The sequence below is a fragment of the Bos mutus genome, chromosome 22 (assembly GCF_027580195.1).
Source record: "Bos mutus isolate GX-2022 chromosome 22, NWIPB_WYAK_1.1, whole genome shotgun sequence".
NCBI classification, from domain to species: Eukaryota; Metazoa; Chordata; class Mammalia; order Artiodactyla; family Bovidae; genus Bos; species Bos mutus.
Window position 1 is genome coordinate 62,400,973 of NC_091638.1, and position 13,674 is coordinate 62,414,646.

Sequence of the window (13,674 nt, forward strand, 5' to 3'; positions counted from 1 at the left end):
TGGGCTCTGCACGGGGCCTTCTGGAGGACCTCAAGCCACTGGCACCTGGTCTTTCTCCCTGTTCCCGGCCTGGCCCCCAGTAGGCACTGGGACCCTCAAGGGCAGGGGCCCACCCCGGCATCCTCGCGTCCACCGGAGAATAGCAAGGACAGTAAATATTTGCTGCCACCCGCAGAAGGCAAACACGGCCGGGTGTAGGTGCCAGCTCACTTGTGCCAGGCGCAGACACAATCTGGGGTCCAGCCTGGAGGCAGCCACACCAGCAAACGTCCTTAGTGGGTGGGCGCCGGGGGCCCGACCCCAGCCTCGGGGGCCCCACTGGGAGCACAGGAGCAGCAGCCCCACCCCTGCGGCGTGTGGACAGTGCAACGCGGAACACACACATGAGGGAGTGAACCGGGCGCGTGTGGGGGGCCGCACTCGGCCCTTGGACCCCCTCAGCCACACCAGGGTGACACGCAGGGCTGGACACGGCGGGCAGCCACCGTCAGCCCCGCGGGCCAGTGAAGCCCAGGTCCCAAGGGCAGCCCAGGACGGGCCTCCAGTTCCCAGAAGGGGCGGAGCCAGGGCCTGGGTGGGTGGCAGAGCCAAGGTCCATGGGCCGGGCTGCCATGGGGGGCGTGCAGGCTCCGGGAAGCAGGGGCATCTGGGGTTCAGCGGTCAAGGGGTAGGAGACCCAGTCTGACCTTGTCCTGGCCCCAGGGGCCCAGGTGGCCATGGCAGCCGCTTTTCCCTCCCTCTGTGACCTCGTCCACACCAGGGGTGCAGAGGGCCTCCAGCCCTCCTGCTCAAAACCACATCACCCAGGCTCAGGGGCTGGTGGAAGAGACTCGGGCGGTGGTCCCTGGTCTCAGGGCTGGAGCGGGTCTCAGGAGGCGGCAGGGAGGCAGGCCCCTGCAGGGCACCGTGACCCATGGCCTTGCCCCCGTGCAGCCTTCCCCCGAGCCCCCCAGCCCGCGTCACCCAGGGCATCCTGCACCAGGGCATTCTGGGACGGCCCCACGCACCCCGGGACCCCAAAGGCCTCCTTGCCCTCTCTCTACAGAGTCTGTTGGCACCTGAGGGGGAGGGGGAGCGTCCAGATGGTCCCCAGGGTCTCACCAGCTGGCAGGGCCTTGAGGGCAGCCTGGCGATGACCAGCCCACTTCCCAGCCCCAGCTGCCCCCCGCCAGGCCACTCCAGGTACCCACATACCTCAGCTCCTGCGGGGCACCCCTGCCCCGACCTGCACGCACAGGGCCGCCCGTGTGAGCCCACGGACAGATCACTGATCAGCCCAGCCCCCGCCCCCTCCTCTTCCGGGTCCAGTGTCCGGCCCGCCACCTGCCTGCACAACCCTTGCCTTCCCCAAGGGGCGGGGCCTTCTGGAGGCCCTGGGGGGTGTTGATGCGGCCCCAGGGAGGGGGTGACAGGGTGCGAGCCTTCGGGGTACATGGAGGATTGCCCCACCAGCCGGGCACCAGACTGGCCTCTGAGTGGTCTGCAGCCACGGAAGCCCAGGTGCCCAGCCCAAGGCCTAGCCACCCCAAGCCCCAGCCCGGGTAGTGCCTTCAGGAGAGGAGGAGATTGGTTTGGCCTGGGCGGCTGGCAGGCTGGCCAGACCTTGGTACAGCCAGGTCACCCGCTGACCTCTGGAGCCATGGCCGACCCGGGCAGCCCCGGGCTCTTAGGTGTGACTGGTGGTAGCCTGGGCAGGTGCCCCATGGAGCCCACCTTGCGAGCAGGACCCCTGAAGACGGGAGTGTGCCACCTTGGAGGGCCCCGCCTCGTGCACCCAGCACGTGTGGAGACAGCTCAGAAAAGCTGACGCAGTGAGAACAGAAAGGGGTCTCAGGCCGGGGCCCCGCCCTCCTCACCCCCTCCCCATGGGCGCCCGGGACCTCAGGCCACACAGACGACAACAGCAGGGCTGGTCAAGGGGTTTATTGGTGTCGGGGGCAGGCCTAGTTACAGTAGTTCTCCAGCTGGTAGAGTGAGCAGACGCTGGCACAGCACTGCTCCACGATGCCGCGCTTCTGCGGGGGCCCCTCCAGGCCGCCCGCGCCCGGGCCTCCGGCCAGCTCCAGCGCCCCCACTGCGGGGAGACGGTCAGGCAGCGGACGCCCCCCTGCCCGCCCTGCCCGGCCTTGGAGCGGGACCCTGCCCAGGCGCCCTTTCCCCGCTCCCCCCGCCAGCTCCCGCCAGCCCACCCGGGACGGGGCCCTCTCTCCGGGTGACGGGGCATCTCCCGTGGGCATCCCCCCATCACCACCAAGGGCTGCCCACCGAGACCCTCGGCCCCTGGATTGGCCTCACGTCGTCAGATACCCCCCAGAGCTGCCCTCATGGGAGGAGGCGAGGGGGCCCAGATGAGAAGGCAGGGTGGAGGGGGTGAGGCCCCCCTGGGGGTCGTCCTGGCTTAGCCCCCAGGGAGCTGGTCACTTCCAGGATGTGAACAACAGGACATGGTTTTCCTTTTTAAAAATCTCTCCTGATTTTCTGCCAGGCGCCAGCGGGAGGCCAGGGTGGGAGCCAGGGGGACCGGGGGGGAGCGGGGGCAGCGGGGGCTCACCCTGGGGGCCCTCCACCTCCCGGCGGGCCTTGGGCGTGTAGAAGAAGCCGCGCTCTCCGCACACCAGGTACAGCGCCTCCACCAGGTGGGAGCCACACAGATGCTGGTTGACGAAGGCGCGGGCCGGGGCGGGGGCCCAGAGCGCCAGCAGGGCCAGCAGGGGCGCCAGGCGTGTCCACAGGGCCATGGCGGGGCTGCGAGGACCTGGCGACAGCGGGGGCTGAGCCAGGGGAGGGGTGCCCAGGACCCTCAGTCAGGGCCGTCCCCCAGCCCAGCCCCTCAGCCAGGGCCCCCAGCCCAGCACCTTCAACCAGGGCCCCCAACCCAGGACCCTCAGCCAGGGCCCCGCCCCGGGTGCTCCAAGAGAGTGCACATCCTCCTGCCGCTCAGTGGACCTGGGCCCCGACACCCTGAGCCCCAGCGGGGCAGCCCCGGACCCAGGCGGATGCAGAGCCCACGGACGGACCTGCTTGCTGGCAGCCTCGAATGCAGCCGGTCCTGAGGGCGGGGGGCTGCTGCGGCCTGCCGGCTTTATAGCCCCTGAGCCCACCACCTGGCCCGTCATCAGGGCCTCCAGGAGCGCGGCAGATGGCCCGGGGGCTGAGGCTGCAGTTTCCAGATCATTTCCCTGCTGCCGGGGCTGCGGGAACCTCTCCTTGGCCGTCAGCACCTCTTGGGGCCGTGGGGTCATTAGAGTCTTAATGAGGGACCCGATCCACGCCAAGCTGTCCCCTCGCACCGCTGGGGGTGAAGTCCTCCGCCTGGCCCTGCCTGGGCCCATCGTCCACGTTAGTCCAGGCAGTGGTGCGAAAGGGGGACCCCTGCTGTGTCCCTGGGCTGCCCCCGAGCCCCGGTGATGGTCCAGGCCGTGGGGTGGGCAGCAGGCGTGTGTCTCCTTGGCCACTGTCCCAGCCCCGTGCACCCACCCCAGCCACAGTGTCCCCGGCTTCCCAGGGGACACTGAGGGACTGAACCCAGGGACCCATGGCCGTGAGGCCCCTCAGGCTGGCCCCAATTCGGCCGCAGGGGCCCCCACCCGCCCGCCCAGCTGCCTTCTAGGCCCCGCCCCTCTCCCTGGAGCCCCTGCCCATCTCTTCCCAGCTGGACCCTTTCTTTTTGATACGTATAACTTTATTTACTTATTTAATGTTTGGCCACGCTGGGTCTTCGCGTCTCTAGTTGTAAAGGGGGGCCTGCTCCCCAGGGCACTGACTCAGTAGCTGTGGTGCACGGGCTTAGCTGCTCCGAGGAGTACAGGATCTTCCCAGACCAGGGACTGAACTTGTGTCTCCTGCACTGGCAGGCCGAGTCTTTACCACTGAGCCACCAGGGACGCCCAAGGGCTGAGCCCGTCTGACGAGCCCCACAGCCCCATCACGTCCCTTGGCTGTCATTTGGGCTACACCCCTGTGGTGCCCCCACCCCCCCGACGGCCCCAGGGCTCCCCGACTCCAAGGAAGGGGCTGGGCCCTGCCTTCCCAGGACATCACGGTGTCTGGAAGCCCCCCTGCAGCCAGGCGAGATTCCGTGGCCTCTTCGAGAGGGGTGTGCCAGGCAGAGGCTGGATGCGGGAAGACCCAGGGGGAGGGCAAAGCCCAGGGCCCAGTGGGGCAGGAGGGAGGGGAGCCAGCCATCAGCCCTTCCCCCGGGGTCTCAGTGGGGCACGTCACCCCAGGAGTGACCCCACTGGGAGCCGCACAGGCTGTGGGACAGGACTTCAGAAGGGCTGGTCACAAACCAGGTACTTGAGACGCGGCTGGAAGGACAGACTCCGGGGAGGATGAAAGGGGCGGGCGTTGCCTGGAAGGTAACGTGGGAATTCCTGGGATTAACATCCCCAGAGCCTTGAGCCAGGGTCCTGGCAGTGGGTGGGGGCGATGGCGGGGTGACCGGAGGGAGTAAGAGGGCCTGGAAGACAGGCTGGTGTCTGCCTTGTGCAGGAAAAGTAAGGAGCCACCCGCCTCCTGGGAAGCCCCAGGCTGCTGGCTCCGAGGGCCAGTCCTGGAGGAAAATTTGGAGGTTCTAGCTGGAGGCTGTGTCCAGGCCCGGCAAGTGAACAGAGCTCAGAATCCAGCACCCGCCCACCTTTTGCTGGGTGACTGAGGCATGGAGAGGTCGCCCGGAGCCAGCCCAGCAGAGGTCCCTGCTGGCACGTCCTTTGTGGGGGCCATTCCCAGGTCCCGCTTTGGGGGGGTGGCGTACGAGGACTGGAGGGCCCAGCCTGCAGCTCTGCCTTGGAGACCAGAGCTGTGAGCCCTGCCCCGGGAACCCAGACCAGCCCCCCACCTCCAGGCCATCACCCCATGGAGACAGGACAGCTCAGCCCAACTCCCGCAGCCCTCTGCGGGTCCTCTGGGTGAGCAGGTGACCCTGGGCTGCCTGGAGGAGGCGGGCAGCGGGGGAGCTTCTGAGCGGGGCTGGGGCAGTGTGTGGGGGGCCCGGGGCTGTGTGCTGAGCCCGTGGCACGGACACAGACCCCAGGCAGGCACTCAAGGATGAGTCTCTCTTTTATTGAGGTTGCAAGCGGGCAGCGCAGCACAGGGGGAAAAGGCAGGACAAGGACGCCAACACGCAGCTGGCAAGCGCTGGGCAGGTGCCCTCTGGCAGGGGGTTCTCTGTGGGCTCTTGGGGCGCCCAGGCAGGCGGGGGCAGGCCGGGAGCCCCAGGCCGGCCCACTGGGGCCTGCGGGTGGTGCCCTGCGTCTAGCTGATGGCGTTCAGAGCATGGGCCAGGGCCTGCATCTCGTCCTGGACGCCGTCCAGGGCGCGCCGGATGGCGTGGGGACTGTCCAGCACGTCGATGGCCAGTGTGTACGGGTCAAACTTCACAGAGAAGGGGCGCTGGATGCGGGAGGCGTAGCTCCTGTGGGGCGGGGGGGGGGGGCAGCCGGCAGGGACCCTCAGTCACCAGTGGGGCGGGGCCGGAGGGCGGGGGCCCATCTCCTCCATCACAGCAGGTTCAGAGACCCCAGGACTTTTCTGAGCCACTTGGGCCCCCCAAAGCTTGTTCTGTCCAGCCACCCAGACAGGTCTGGGGACCAAGACCTCCTGCGAGGGTTGGGGGCTATTTATGGTGGGGAGGACAGGCCTTTTCCAAGCGAACCTCTACCAGGCACTCCATCCCACCCTGCTCCTTCCCAAGAGAGGCACAGCCAGGCCTCCTCCTCCAGGAAGGCTTCCAGACATGCGCTCTGGAGAGTCTATTACATCTCTGTCCATAAGCTTGTGTGTGAGAGCCACACCCCTTTACTCCAGGCTCAACAGATCCTCGTGACAACGGGAGTCTGGCTGGAAAGAGGCCCCTCCCGAGGGTGACCGGGTGGGGTGTGTCGGGCTCTGTCCCCCTCCCCTGGGGAACGCTGGTCACTGCGCCCCCAGCCCAGGAAACTCCCTGCCCACCAGGCGGGAGCCCACCTGGCCCTCAGCCATCCCGGTAGCCCTTCCCCTCTGTGCCCCCCACCACAGCCCCAGATGCTCAGGGGGCAGGAGGCCAGGAAGGACCCATCTTACAAAGTCAGACACATCTGTCTTACGGAGTCGAACTTCACCTTCTGAAAGTCGGGCCTTGGCCTGGCCACCAACCCTGCAGGTCTCCCCTCCCCAGACCTGTAGGGGGTCTCGCTGCGGGAGGGGTGCTGTAACTGAGATGAGCCCAGTTTTCTCCCCTGTGAAATGGGTCCGCAGGCCCGGCCTGCTGACCAGCTTGCCCAGTTCGGAGGTGCAGTGTTGTGGTGGGGTGGGGTGGTGTCTCTGCCCGGGAGCCCCGGCCCACCTGAGCTTGTCCTTGGCGTCGCTGAAGCTCTCAGACACAAAGTAGACGGGCTGGTAGGTCTGGTCCTGGTAGGGCTGCACGGCCGCTGCATCAGGGTCGAAGGCCCGGATCTCGGGCTCCTCGGAAAGGGAGTGCTGGTGGGAGGCGGGGGGGCTGGGCTCTCAGGACCCGAGGCGACTGGAGCCCCAGGGCCGGACTCACACCCGCCCGCCCCTCGGGGGTCCTCCCGAGGCCTGGGGACGGTGCGCGTGGGAAGGGGTAGGGGCTGCTTCTTCCGTCCCCCAGTAGGCCAGCCCCCTGCTCAGCCTCCTGGGTGGCCTGAGTCCAGGAGGATGGCCAAGATGGCCCTGCCTGCCAGGACCTGGCCCAGCCCTCCCTAGGGGGGTTCTCACCAGGAGCTCCCCGTAGGAGGACAGCAGCCCCGCGCCATAGGCCTTCACCTCTCCATTCTGTTTGCATAGCCCGAACTCCACAGTGAACCAGTACAGCTGATGGGGTCGGCGGGAGACGCTGCGGTCAGCACAGCGTCTCACCAAGGCCCCGGCACCGCGCCACCCCCCTTCCCCGGCAGAGCTGAGCCAAGCTCCGGGGTGGTGGTGGTGGGGTCACGGCGCGAGAAGCGGAGACCTCAGCCTGCACAAGAGGGCCCAGCCTGAGCCCAGGGCCCTGCAGGGGACCCAACCCACCGTGGACAGCTTCTCAATTTCCTCATCCGACACTCCCAAGGATGCGAGCCCGATGTCCTGTGGAGGGGGAGCAGTGAGGGTGCTGGGGGTGTCTGTGCTCCCCCCGCCCCCGGGTCTCCTGGAAGCTGCTAAGGTGAGAGAGCCTCCTGGGATCCGCTGGGGGCCCGGGGGACCACTCCCCGACGTTCCTGGGAGATCCAGCAGGTGGCAGCACAAGGCCCGGCCTGGGCCCCGGGACCACGGGCTCCCGGGGAGGGTTCTTCCCGGACACTGTGCTGAGGTGGTCTCCCTGCGCCACCAGCCCTCTACTCCAGGACAACGCACGCCCCCTGAAGTCTCACGGCCCAGGTGGGCACTGTGTAGCCCCGAGAGGGTTGGCGAAGGGTGCCCATTGGTGGCCAGCCGCGTGGGTGACAGGGTTCCCGAGGCCCCAGGACACACCTGGGAAAACTGCGCGAAGGTCCGGTCGGCGAGCATGGGCACGTGCCCCAGCAGCTCGTGGCAGCAGTCCCTGTGTTGGGGGCGGAGAGTGGGTGGGGCTGGGGCCCCCAGGGCGGGCAGCCTGTCCCCCCCAACCCCAGACTCCTCCTCCCGTCCTCCTCCGCAGGCCGGGGGGCGAGGGCTGGTCACTCACGGCTCGGGGGAGTGCATGGGCGAGGAGGCGTGGCGGATGTACTGGGTGCACTGGAACACGCGGAAGGCCAGGCTGGCCAGGAAGTCCCGCGCGGACAGCAGGCCGGCCACGGGCCGCAGCTGGAAGCCGGTCCTCTCTGCTGGGGCGGGGGCGGGGGCGGGTGGTCAGGGCGCGGGGCTGGTGCGGGGGGCGGGGGGGCGGATGGGGTGGGGCGGAGGGCGTGGCCGGGCGCGGGCTGCTCGCCCCCAGGGGCCCCCACGCGGGCACCGCACCCTTCAGGAAGCGTGAGACGTCCTCCAGCTGCGGGATTCGGTCCTCGCGGTACCCGCAGAAGCGCTCCAGCAGCTCGAAGGCCTCCAGGTGCTCGCGGCAGGCGTGGGTGGGGTACAGGCCCCGCAGCGTGGAGTAGACCTCCTTCCTGCGGGCCAGGGGCTCAGGCCGGCGCCTGCTCCCGACCCTCCCTGTGTCCAGCAGCGCCCCCACCCCGTGGGCTCTGCTTTGCGCCCTGCAGGCCCCGGCAGCCTCACGCTGCAGGCCTCTCACTGGCCCACGAAGCCGGCCACTTGGTGTGGGTTTGGGGGGAGCTGTGGGGGGTCCCGGGAAGTCCCTCCTCTACTCAGACTTAGTCTGTCCTCCTGGAGGCCACTGTCTCCGACGGGGATTCTGTGGGTCTTCCCCTGAACCCTTGTCCCCACCCTGCCCCCGCCTCTGCCACGGGGTCTCACCAGGTGGCTGTCTCCTCGGCTGTGTACTCCACGTGGGGAATGGGGTCGCCTCTGGGGAGGGGTCTGCAGTCAGTCCAGGCCCCTTCGGGGAGGACGTGTGGGGAGTGGACAGGAGGGGCCCAGGCTGAGCGCCCCGCCGGCCATGTGGCTGAGGTGCGCTGCTTAATCTCTCTGGGCCGAGGTTCCCCTGCTGCGACCACGGTGACAGCAGAGGTGACGGTGTTCATGTCAAGGACATCCCGCCCCTTCCCAAGGGGGTCTAGTGTGAGGCCCGAGGATGGGGTGTGGGTCCCAGAGGTCGCACCCAAGGAGGGTCCTTACTGCTTGTACTGGAAGGCGATCTCGGCGATCAGCTTCCTGCGCTGGCGGTACGCCTGGTCGGAGAAGCCCTGGCGGCAGAGTGGACGCAGTCGGGGGCCACCCCGCCCCGCCCCGCCCCGCCCAGACGCAGCTGGTGACCCCAGCAGGCACGGCTGGGGGTGGGGGGGGCTGCACCCAGCCACGCCTCGCGGGGGCGGGGCAGCCCACAGACACGCCCTCCTCAGCCAGGCCACGCCCACTGCCCATCACCCGGGGAGGCCGGCTCACGGGATGATCCAAGTCCAGGTCAGGGTCAAACTTGGTGACGAGGTGGTGACACTTGTCCAGCTCGGACACTTTCCTTGGGAACCAGAGGACTTCGGGGGTTGCAGGGGGAGGTGGTGGGAGGTGGAAAGACAGGAGTGAGTGCTGGGCACACCGGGAGGGGGCCGCTGGCGGCAGCCTCCCGCTCCATCTATGGGGGTGGGGACTGGAGGTGACCCAGGCCCAGACAGCTGAGCAGGAGGCCGCCGACCCGGGCCAGCAGGGAGGGACCCCCGGCCGTGCCCCGGTCCCTGCGGTTTCCCGTCTCCGGGGCGCGCGGCCCCACTGTGGGGCCGAGGGCCGCCTCACCCTTGCTCTCCCCGGCGGCACGCACATCTTCTGCCACACGGCGCAGGGCGCTCAGCAGGGCGGGCACCACTGGGCCGGGCACCTCACAGCGCACGAAGCACTCCAGGGGCGGGCTCCCCGCCCGCAGTGGCTGGGCCGGTCGGGTCTCCAGGTGGTGGAGGTGGGCTTCGAATGTCTTGGGGGCGAGGGGGTGAGAGAGGGACAGACAGAGACAGATGGACAGATGGAGACGGAGGAGGGGGCGCGTGTTGCAGCCCTGCCCCGCCCGGGACCCCGGCGGCCAGGAACACACAGACTACCTCCCAGACTCAGGCGACGACTGCTGCCCGGGCAGATCTCGCCTGGAAAACTGGGCTAATGCACTTGTCTCAGGGTCCCCCAGACTCAGCGTTCTGGACGGGGCCTCTGTCTGCCGCCAGCCACCCCCAGGCGGCCTGACATCCCTCCCTGCTGGCCTCGTGCAGGCCCTGTCCAGACCCCCGCAGCTGAGGGTGGGCGCTGACCCTGCCGCGGCCTGGTCAGGGGGCTCTGGTGCCCGCCAAGCAGGGTTGGGGGGAGGGATGGTAGGAAGGGTCCCCTCCCCCACAGGTGGGTGGCGCCAGCAACCAGGGAGCCTCGGTCTCCAAGGCCCTCGGGCCACACGGCCACACGGGAGCTTGAGCAGGCTCTGCGGTCCTGTCTTCGGGAGCCTGTGGGGGGAGCCAGTCCCTGGCCCCCCGTCTGGCCTGCTGTGACTAGAGCAGCTCACGCCATCGGATGTACCTCAGCCCCGCCCCGCCGGAGACAGGCCTCCTGGGGGCGTCGTGACCGGCCCTTCCTTCAGGACCCACGCCGCCCCCCACCTGGAGTGAGGTGGTGGGCGCGGGGTGGGTGGGGGGCTGGGCTCAGAGACCCCCCAGGCCGGGAGGGGCCCTTCTCCTCGAGGTCCCCACGGCCCCCGGCACCCCTCACCTCAAACACCTTGATAGCCCGGGTCAGCGCAGGGGGCTTGGTGGGCCGCAGGGCGAACAGCAGGGTCAGCACCACCTTCCCGTCCCTCTCCACCAGGCTGCCCGCCTCCGCGGACTCCGAGGATGAGGCCGCGGCCTCCGCCTTCTCCCGCTCCTTGCGTGCGTCCTGGATGAGGCTCTGCCGCCTCCCGACGAAGCGTGGGGACTGCGGGGAGAGGAGCGCCAGCTGCCCCCGCCCTCGGCCTGCCCACAGCGCCGGGCCGGCTCCAGCACCTCCCCACCTGGGGCTGGGGGCGAGGGCGGCCTCTGCGCCCACCTGACCGGGTCAGGGGACGGGAGGCGGTGGGTCGGGAGCCGTCTGGGGCTGCCCCGGGGCCAGAGGACACAGCGTCCAGGGGTCTGGGATGACCCCTCCTCGTGGCCCCACCTCTAGTCCGGCCTGACAGCACCTTACCCGCCATCCGTCCCTGAGACCACGAGCCCCCGGGGTCGGTGTGTCTGCCTTCATCACTCCCTGAATGCAGAAGCCCCTCTGGGCTCACCACTTGGGGCTGAACTTCCAAGTAGGCCCTGGAGCCCTCGGGTCTCAGAACATGGCCGGGCCTGGGGGAGCCCTCCCCCCAGCCAACCTCGGGCAGGGTGTGGACAGAGTCAGGGGCCTCCATGGTGGGGGGCACCTTGCTGGGACCCCGAGAAGAGGGAACAACCCTCTACCCCATAGCAGGTCCCCTGAGACAGTGCCTGCAAATTAAATTTCCAGAACCCCACCCACGTTTTCATTAAAGCTCTGTAAACGAGCCGATCATCCCAGCCCATCCCTGAGAGTGAACTGGAGACCCTTCCTCCAGCCCAGGAAGCCCCCAGTCATGCAGTCTCAGAGAGGAGGCTGGCCCAGTGGGTCTTCCCAGCACAGGCTCCCTTGAATTCGGGGCTCCCAGGGGGTGGGCCGTGCCTTGGGGGCCATTCCTGGTGGTCAGGGAGGCTCAGGGTTGCTGGAGACAGGAGGGGATTTCAAGACTGGAGATCCCACGTGGGGCACAGAACGTGTGGCAGGCGGACGGGCAGGCCATGGGTGGGGATGGCCCCTGAGCGCAGGCGGACGGGCAGGCCATGGTGGGGATGGCCCCTGAGCGCAGGCAGACCCCAGGCCATGGTGGGATGGCCCCTGAGCACAGCCTCCCTTCAGCTCAGCAGCACGGGGGCTGCGTCCTGTTAGCCCACCGCCCCCACCCATGAGCCTCTGCTGGGCCTGGGACCCTGTCACACACACACTGGGTCCGGCAGGACCCCCACAGAGATTCAGCCGCCCGGGTTCAGCACAGGATGCACTCGTGGCCAGGACTGGATGCCAGGCCTTGGCCCGGGGTGTCCGTGTGGACCCTGAGCCTGGGGCCACCCGCCAGACTTTGGGAGTCACCCCTGGGCTTTGGGTTCATTCCGGCCCGTGGGCACCAGCCTGCCCTCTTACCATGATGGCCTCAGCCTGCTTGGCATCCAGCTCGGAGACGGCCCTGCGGAAGCCCTTGGCCTGCGGCGAGGCGGCGTTGGGGGTAGGCATGGTGCCGACGAGGTCCGGGCTCCGTCTCCACAGCCCTCTGCCCGGCTGCCTTTATAGGCTGGGCTGACGTCAAAGCCCCCCGGGTCCCCCACCTGCACCTCCTTCACGTCTCCCTCCTGCTGCTGCCGCCTGAGGGAGGCGGGGTGGGCGTGGAGCACGGAGCCGCCGAGAAAGGGCTCTATCCCATTAAATCTAATTGCATCCACTCTCACAGGCCCCCGGGCGGGTGGCCTGCCCGCCTCTGAATCATCTGGGCTCCAGCCGGCGTGTTCTGCAGGGCGGGGTGCAGCCGGGCCCCTCAGCCCACCCCAAGCGGGTGACAGGCGGCTTCACGGGGAGGTGGTGTTCCGGACACCCCAGGGTGTCCGGCACACAGAACCCTGACCTTTGGTGGCCATCAGTCCAGATACGCAGGCTCAAACCACGGCTGTCTGGAGGCAGTTTGCTTTTCCGGAAGATCCTTCACCCCACCACATTTCCCCGCAGGGTCCTGAGGTCTGTTTCTGCTAAGTGCCCTCGGCAGGAGCATTATCTGCCCCCACGCCAGCCCGCTATGCCCGGACCCCCAGGCACACCCAGCAGGGCCCGGCATGTTCCAGCAGGGCCTGTCCTCCAGTGTGGAGGAGGGTGAGGGAGGCAGGGCCATGCAGTCTCTAATAACTGCCCCACTTGCCCCTTCACGGCCATCTCCCAGCCCCCCAGCCCACCTTTGGCCCCCCAGTGTCTCCCTAAGGCCCTCTAACTGCTTCTTCTGGGGGAGTCCCCACTTCGGGGACACCCCAGCCATGAGCAGCACGCTCTGGCCCCTCTGGCCCTTCTCAGGGGAGTCCCTGCATCATGGGGCTCCCGGGACAGCTGCTGTCCAGCGTCTCCTGAGCTCCAGGCATGAGGCCCCTCTGGTGGGACCACCCCCACCCTCCGCCCCAGAGGCCAGGGCACCAGCTGGGACGCACCTCAGCGCCAGGCAGGCGCAAGAGCTGTGGTGTCTACGCTGCAGCCTGGCCCGTCTCCAGGCGTGTTCAGACTCAGCTTTGGGCGGGCTGGAGAGCCCCCTGGCTGTGAGCACTCCCCAACCACGGGCGGCTCTGGGGCCCCTCGGGAAGGCTTCTCTCTGAAAAGGGAACTTCTGGAGGGGGCGTCTCCCCGTGCCCCTGGGCTCTGTGGGTTCCGCAGGGCTGGCCTGTGCCAGGGCCTCCAGGAAGCGGCAGTGGGGAGCAAGGGAGGGCCACCTGGGGGAAGCGGGGCGTGCCCGACAGGGCAGCCTCTGGAGGCGGACTTTCTCAAGTCTGGCTGCCCAGGGTGACGTTCTGGACACAGGAGCCGGCTGCCCTGGACTCCCCTTCTCCACTCCCGCAGGCCCACCCCTGGCTGGTGACCAAGTGGTCTCCATCCACCTCCCTGGCACCCCTCGGGCCGCAGGGAAGCACCCACTCTTCATCACAGTGGCCAGCCATGCCCCTCGCCTCCTAGAGCTTCCCCAAAGTGGTCTGACCATGACACTCGCTCCACAATCTTCTGTGGCCCCCCTTGCCCTTTGGAAGTGCCCGAGTGACTCTCCTCACCTCCCCGCTGTCGGTCCCACACCCTAAAATCCCCGTTTCCGGCTCCAGAAGAGTTTGGGCTCCGTGACGCCCCGTTTGAAATGCTGTTCCTCACCCGTTTCTTCTCCTGGCGAACTCCTATGCATCCCACAGAGCCAGCTCAGCTACGATTCACTCTGCAGTGCCCACACTTTCTTGCCCCTGATGCGCACCCACTCCCCCTTCTCTGCTCTCATGGCTTATTCCTCCCCCTCTGCACACTCCCCAAAGGCAGGAGCCCTGCTTGCTTGGCCCGTGACCGTGTCCCCGTCGCTCGCACAGGCCC

The 13,674-nt window shown here is 68.4% G+C and overlaps 2 protein-coding genes across 4 annotated transcripts; both read right to left on the minus strand.

Annotated features, from left to right (window-relative positions):
- Positions 1 to 1,943: 1,943 nt before the first annotated feature.
- Positions 1,944 to 2,738, minus strand: INS (insulin). Its single transcript, XM_070360471.1, has 2 exons — positions 2,552 to 2,738; positions 1,944 to 2,074 (listed from the first exon to the last, which is right to left on the minus strand). The coding sequence occupies exons 1-2, from the start codon at positions 2,736 to 2,738 to the stop codon at positions 1,944 to 1,946; spliced, it is 318 nt and encodes a 105-aa protein (XP_070216572.1).
- A 2,308-nt stretch (positions 2,739 to 5,046) lies between these two features.
- On the minus strand, positions 5,047 to 12,891 carry TH (tyrosine hydroxylase). Of its 3 annotated transcripts, none has more exons than XM_070358922.1 (14): positions 12,762 to 12,891; positions 11,719 to 11,937; positions 10,252 to 10,455; positions 9,301 to 9,475; positions 8,956 to 9,044; positions 8,689 to 8,756; positions 8,368 to 8,418; positions 7,915 to 8,060; positions 7,643 to 7,778; positions 7,450 to 7,519; positions 7,009 to 7,065; positions 6,715 to 6,810; positions 6,323 to 6,456; positions 5,047 to 5,413 (listed from the first exon to the last, which is right to left on the minus strand). In XM_070358922.1, the coding sequence occupies exons 2-14, from the start codon at positions 11,806 to 11,808 to the stop codon at positions 5,254 to 5,256; spliced, it is 1,476 nt and encodes a 491-aa protein (XP_070215023.1). In that variant the 5' UTR covers positions 11,809 to 11,937; positions 12,762 to 12,891; the 3' UTR covers positions 5,047 to 5,253. The 3 variants fall into 3 exon arrangements, with proteins under 3 accessions (XP_070215023.1, XP_070215024.1, XP_070215022.1); XM_070358923.1 differs by having other exon boundaries at positions 11,719 to 11,778; positions 12,762 to 12,888; XM_070358921.1 differs by lacking the exon at positions 12,762 to 12,891 and having other exon boundaries at positions 11,719 to 12,727.
- Between the last annotated feature and the right edge of the window lie 783 nt (positions 12,892 to 13,674).